The sequence below is a fragment of the Myotis davidii genome, unplaced genomic scaffold (genome assembly GCF_000327345.1).
Source record: "Myotis davidii unplaced genomic scaffold, ASM32734v1 scaffold1895, whole genome shotgun sequence".
Classification (NCBI taxonomy): Eukaryota; Metazoa; Chordata; class Mammalia; order Chiroptera; family Vespertilionidae; genus Myotis; species Myotis davidii.
The window spans coordinates 38,843-45,665 of record NW_006286306.1 but is presented as its reverse complement, the minus strand read 5'-3'; the positions used below and the strand labels follow the sequence as shown (position 1 = coordinate 45,665).

Here is a 6,823-nt window from a genome sequence, read left to right as displayed (position 1 = left end):
AATGAAGAAGAAGAAGAAGAAGAAGAAGAAGAAGAAGAAGAAGAAGAAGAAGGGAAGGAAGGAAGGAAGGAAAGAGAAGAAGGAAGAAAAAGGAGAAGGAGGAGGAGGAGAAAATATGATAAGTAAAATAGCAATAAATGCATATCTATCTACAGCTGAATATAAAAATCAAAATAAATGAACAAGGAATCTAATGAAAATAGAACCAGATGCACGGAAACATGGAACAGACTGATGAATCTCAGAGGTAAGTGGGTAGTAGAGCCAGAAAGAGACTGACTAAAGAATTTATATGCATATACGTTTTACCTATGGACACACAATAAGGTAATGAGGCTTGGGGTTGGGTGGAAACCCGGTGGAGGGGAGCAATGGGGAAAAAAAAAGGGAGACATCTATAACACTCCCAAAAATAAAGATTTTTGGTGTTTTTTTAAAGAAAAATCTCAAGATATCAGCTGATATCAGGAAAAGCGCACAAGAAAATTCAACATCTGTTCATGGTTTCTAAAAACCACTAGGGAAATAGAAATAGAAGGAAACTTTCTCAAGAAAGAGCATCTACAAAAGTAAAAAATAAAGAAATCTATGGCTAACATACTTAATGGTTAAAGACTGGCCCTGGCCAGGTATCTCAGTTGGTTAGAGCAAACACCTCTAGTAGACACAATCAGAATTAACAAAAATCAGACATAAATGACATACTAACAGATTTGGCAATAGGAAGACATTTCACTTCCACATTTACTTTATTTAATAAATTATGCCCATTTCTCCCGTTATTATTACAAATAGGGAAACTTATATAGAATACTTCCTTAGGAAACATACTTAAAATAACTTACTACTTACTAATTTGAAGCAAGACAAATCAGAACCATCACTATGCAACCAAAGCAAAAGTAAAAATGCAGTTATGCATTAAAATTAAAATTACCTTTTAAACTGGAAGCCACACTTTGTTTAAAAAATTCAGATCCCAGATTAGGTACATTAGAAATGAAGACTATAATGGTTACTTACATGGGCTGGCCAGACTGTTGGTTGTGAGTCATCAGATTTGATAGACTTTTCCACTTTAGCATATTTCTCCACCTAAGCAATCAAATCAAGAGATACGAGATATAATGAAATCAGTATTAAGACCAAAGAGAAGAATCTAAGTAACAATACAATATACTTTTTAGCACAAGAATTCTTGAGTCACTAATATCACTGACTACCATCTTAAGTAGTTTAAAACTTTCCTGATATATTCAATTACACCAGGGGTCCTCAAACTTTTTAAACAGGGAGCCAATTCACTGTCCCTCAGACCGTTGGAGGGCCGGACTATAGTTTAAAAAAAAACTATGAACAAATTCCTATGCATACTGCACATATCTTATTTTGAAGTAAAATAACAAAACGGGAACAAATACAATATTTGTATTTGCATGTGGCCCGCGGGACGTAGGTTGAGGACCCCTGAATTACACTAACTGGTTTTTAAAATAAAACAAAATTGGAATCAAATTATTTGCCATTAAACAAACACAATAAACACAGTGCTTTCTTAGACAGTGCCTCTTCTTTTTATTCCATAAATTGTATCACATTTGTCCTTTAGGAAAATCAGAATGTCTGAGAGGTCATTAGGATCAGGATCTTTCCCTTTGGTTGGATTTTTAATGAAACAGGAGCTAGCATGTAACAGTGGGGACAAAACTGGAAGGGAACTAGGAAAGTTACATTAAACTTGATCAAATCTATATGAACCTTTCCCAGTTTTTAGTCAGACTTGGGCCATATATGTTGTATATTTCCTACTAGTCTGTGCAAGTCAAATGCTTTCATATTTCTGATAATCATGACCTTGTTTATTTATTTTTTTTTTAATCCTCACCTGAGGATATTTTTCCATTGATTTTTAGAGAGAGTGGAAGAGAGAGGGAAAGACAGAGAGAAATATCAATGTGAGAGAAACACATCGATTGGTTGCCTCCTGCACACTCCCTAAAGAGGGCCCAGGCCGGGGAGCAGCCTGCAACTGAGGTACATGCCCCCGACTAGAATCAAACCCAAGACCCTTTAGTCCAACACTCTATCCACTGAGTCAAACCAGTAGCAGTGGTCGGCAAACTCATTAGTCAACAGAGCCAAATATCAACAGTACAATGATTGAAATTTCTTTTGAGAGCCAAATTTTTTAAACTTAAACTATATAGGTAGATACATTGTTATTAACTTAATTGAGGTACTCCTAAGGCTTAGGAAGACCCACGCTCAAGGAGCCAAAGAGCTACATGTGGCTCGCGAGCTGCAGTTTGCCGACCACTGGCTAAGGCTAACTATGAACTTAAGAGTAACTTAGACTCACCTGGGTAACTGGTAAAAATTGGGATTTCCATGTCCCTATCCTGGAGATCTGATTCAGTAAGTAGGTATGAAGTGAAGCTTGAAATATATGTTTAACTGGTATCCTGGACGATTTCATTTAATCAAGCCAGATTGAGAAACTGTGTGTTAGGGCTTTGTTACTCAAAGTGTGGTTTGTGGACCTCAGTACAACACAACCTAAGAGCTTGTCAGCACTGCAGCATTTCAGGCCCGAGCCCAAGTTTACTAAATTGGAATCTGCAAGCAATCCAGGTGATTCATATATACATTACAGTTGGGTAAGCACTGCTTTAGATATCCAGCCTGCCCTCTAAATCTATATTTCACCCTTTGGTATTTACACTAAATATCTCTTTCGCAGGCTGCATTCCTAGAGGAGTACATAAATTACCAAAAGATGATGTGGCTTACTCTGAGTTACATATTCAGTCTACTTTTAATGATTTTGGCTTTGTGCTTTTCACAATTTTTTTTTTAAATCATCCTATATAATAAAAGGCTAATATGCAAATCGACCAGTTTCTATTACCTGCACTGACCACCAGGAGACAGACACTCAACTCAGGAGCTGCCCCCTGGTGGTCAGTGTGTTCCCACAAGGGGAGAGCTGCTCAGCCAGAAGCCGGGCTCACGGCTGGTGAGCGCAGCGGCAGTGGCAGGAGCTTCTCCCGCCTCCGTGGCAGCGCTAAGGATGTCTGACTGCTGGTTTAGGCCCGCTCCCCATGGAGTCGGACATCCCCTGAGGGCTCCCGGACTGCAAGAGGGCACAGGCTGGGCTGAGGGATCTTCCAAGTGCACGAATTTCATGCACCAGGCCTCTAGTAGATAATTAAGAATAGTACATGTGTTAGCTTGGAAAGAATGCAAAAGAGCAAACATCTGTTGAAATAACTAACCAATTATAAAAAGTTGAGTAAATAAAAAATGCAGGAGAAAGGAATAGGAAAATAAAATAACTAGAGACATCAGAAGATCCCTTTCCTGTCTTTGATCATGCATATTATAGACCACCAAAGAATACCACCCAAGGTTCCTCATCTTGGCCACTGCTCTAATATTGTTAATTTTTAAATTTACCCAGTTTGAGGAAGAAGCATTGCTAGAAAATTATGATAAAATATTAAAAACAAAAAGAGGCATTTTATGCATATTATATAATATGTATCAACTTTTCCCATGATTTAAAATTCTTTGGTTATTATTCCTGCTCTAAACACAGACCTATATTAAGGAGTTACAGTCTTATTACACAAGTAAATGTAAAAGAAGAATATACCTTCTAAAACTGAGCAGCTTGTTTAAAGAACAATTCATTATTTTGTTTTAAAAAAAAAGTAAGATTTTTTGTTTGCCCAAAGTATAAGCTACTATTAATTAAACTTAGGAACCTTATATAAAAATAAGTGAAATTCATGAATCAACTTACATCCACTTCAGAAGGTACAGTCAAGTTACAGGGACTCCTTTTCCACATATCTACACACTGAAAAATTAAAAACAGTATAAAGATTCTGAAAATTCAAAATAAGGCAAGGCTTTTGGCATAACAATAAGCTTCATTTTAAAAATATACTACTTACATTTCCTGCTTTAGAAATTTTGAGGTCATAATGCTGACCTACTTTTCTTTCCTTTCTTTTTTGTAAGAAATCAAGTAATTTTAGTTGAGGAGGTGGACAATGAGACAGATCCTGCTGTCGATTCAGAGAGGACCTGGAATATCTCTTGAAACACCTGAAATATTAAGAGATTTGAAATAAACTAAGCTAATAAAAGAAATTCAGAATGAATATGGGTTTAAATAAGTAAGCATTAAATATGTAATTAAATCACAAGTATCTGTAGAATACCACCACTTGCCAAGCATGGTCATAGGCACCAGTGAAATAAAAATGAAGAAGACAAACAAAATTCCTGCAACCATGGAGCTGACAGTCCAGTGTGGAAGATAGACATTCAGGTATAAACAGGTAAAATAATTTCAGATAGCAATAAGCAGTAGCAGAAAAACAGGATATTGCAGTAAGAGACAAGAAAGGCAATATTAGAGAAGGAAAAAACTGAAGAAATGAAATGTGACGGGAGACATGAATGACAAGGAACCAGCTATATAAAATTAGGATATTAGTATCTGAAGTAGAAAGAATTTTAAAAGGTGCTGAGGTAGAAACAAACTTATTTTGTTTTAAAAGCAGAAAAGATAGGTGCATCAGGGTCCACATAGGAGATGAGGTCAGAGAACAAGGCCTTATAGATCAATGATAATGTGTTTAGATTTAGTATGAGTGATGGAATGCTTTTAGGTAAATTTAGACAAGTGGTAGCATGATCTGCTTTGATGTTTTAAGATTACTTTGGCTTGCTTACATAATGAATAGACCAGAGGGATCAGAGGTGAAAGCAGGAAAATCAATCAGGAAAGAGATTATAGAAGCTATGATGATTATGGTGGCCTGGACCAAGGTAATGGCATTGGGCATGAAGAGATGTGGACAAGAATACAAGGAGACTCTTTAGGGCTTCTGACAGATCCAATATAGCTTTATTTCATTATTTCTAAAGACATATCATTTCCTCAGCATATCTTATTTCAATACTAAGTCAAAGATTTAAAAAATGCATAGGTGTTTTAAGCTCCTTCAAATTTGGTGAAGATCCAAAATGGGCAACTCAAACAGTTATGTAAAGAGAACTTAATGGCCCTGACAGGTTTGGCTCAGTGGATAGAGCATCGGCCTGCGGACTGAAGGGTCCCAGGTTCTATTCCAGTCAAGGGCATGTACCTTGGTTGCAGGCTCATCCCCAGTAGGGAGTGCGCAGGAGGCAGCTGATCGATGTTTCTCTCTCATCGATATTTCTAATTCTCTATCCCTTTCCATTCCTCTCTGTAAAAAAATCAATAAAATATATTTTTTTAAAAAAAGAGAACTTAATGATGAACCAATTATAACTGCAGTCCAAATTTATATGCATTTGTTTTATTAAGAAGAAATAAAACATTTAAAGACAAATTACCATGTTATAAAAAGGCATTTAGTTATAAACTGACTTCTAAAACTGTATTTTTCTATATCTCAAAGTAAATTTTTTATCGTTTCTTTAAAAGTAATATTAACAAAATTTAAACTGGTTACTGGATATTAGGAAGTAAAAAAAAAGTAATTATTTCTGTTCATAAATGTCTTTATCGTTTTGGTGAATAGATTCTAAGCTTATAGAAATTTTGTTCTTCAAAAGAATAAAGCCTCACCAGCATGGTTCAGTGGCTGAACATCGACGTTATGAACCAGGAGGTCGTGGTTCGATTCCCAGTAAGGGCACACTGCCTGGGTTGCAGGCTCAATCCCCAGTGGGAGGTGTGCAGGAGGCAGCAGATCAATGATTCTCTCTCATCATTGAGGTTTCTATCTCTCCCCCCCTCTCCCTTCCTCTCTGAAATAAATATAATCAATAAAAATATATTTTTAAAAAATACAAGGAATGCATCACTTCAATACAAAACCAAAAGTATTAAGAAACTTATAATACACAAAGAAAGTAATACAAAGAAATTAAAAATCCTACTTAAAAAACAAATACACAGCATTTACATACTTTGAGAGGGATAAGGTACCAGAAATAGCAAAATTTAGAGCTAGTTATTTAGGAGCATCTTTTGGTTTACCTTTCCACAAAGGTAATTACCGTTTCATTGGGTGTGTGTTCATCTTCTGCTTGTTATAGAGCAATCTATTTGCAGTACATGTTACAGCTATAGAAGGATCTAGACATAGTGGTTCAGTTGTAGCTAGGATCAGTTGGCTCTCAAGCAAAAGTTTGTCTTCCTGAAATGTGTAAGAGCACATGTCAGTAACCAAACTTAAGATTTTCAAATCTAACATATCACTTAATCTAGAATATATTCCTCTGAGCTCTGCTAAGGATTACAGAAAATATATTATTTCACGTTCTAATTCAGTGGGTAAACTTCAGAAACTTGACATCATAATGAAACTACTAATAGAAATTCAGTAATCAGTATAGTATACAAAGTGGTCAAATTGTAAGGATGCTTTTCCTTAATCCAGCAAATATTTACTGAACACCTCCTATGTGTTAGGCATTGTTCTAGGAGTGGGGGATAAAGAAGTGAACAAAACAGTTAAAATCCTCTTCTACAAAGCTTATAGGGTGATCAAGATGGGATCACAGCATTTTTAGTAACTAGGAAGTAATAGTCCCAATTATAAACTCAGCTTCATTTCATTATAAAAAAACTAGAGGCCCAATGCACAAATTCTTGCACCGGTGAGGTCCGGCCAGCCCACCCTGATGGGGGCTCATTGGGGCCAGGCTCGCTGAGGGGAGGGGTCGTGGGTGGTTGGCCAGCTGGCAATGCCCCCGATTGGGGTTGGGGAGCCGACTGGAGGTGGGGCCAGGTGGGGGTGGGGCCAATTGCCACCAT

At 36.7% G+C, this 6,823-nt stretch overlaps 1 protein-coding gene across 1 annotated transcript in view; it reads right to left on the bottom strand.

The window, feature by feature from the left end:
• SUPT20H (SPT20 homolog, SAGA complex component) overlaps window positions 1-6,823 on the bottom strand; it is a 51,295-nt gene that overhangs the window by 25,917 nt on the left and 18,555 nt on the right. The window contains exons 10-13 of the mRNA XM_006757846.2: window positions 6,064-6,203; window positions 3,960-4,113; window positions 3,806-3,862; window positions 1,024-1,095 (exon numbers count right to left, since the gene is read on the bottom strand). Of these exons, the coding sequence (XP_006757909.1) occupies window positions 1,024-1,095; window positions 3,806-3,862; window positions 3,960-4,113; window positions 6,064-6,203 (423 nt within the window). The remainder of the gene's footprint in view (window positions 1-1,023; window positions 1,096-3,805; window positions 3,863-3,959; window positions 4,114-6,063; window positions 6,204-6,823) is intronic.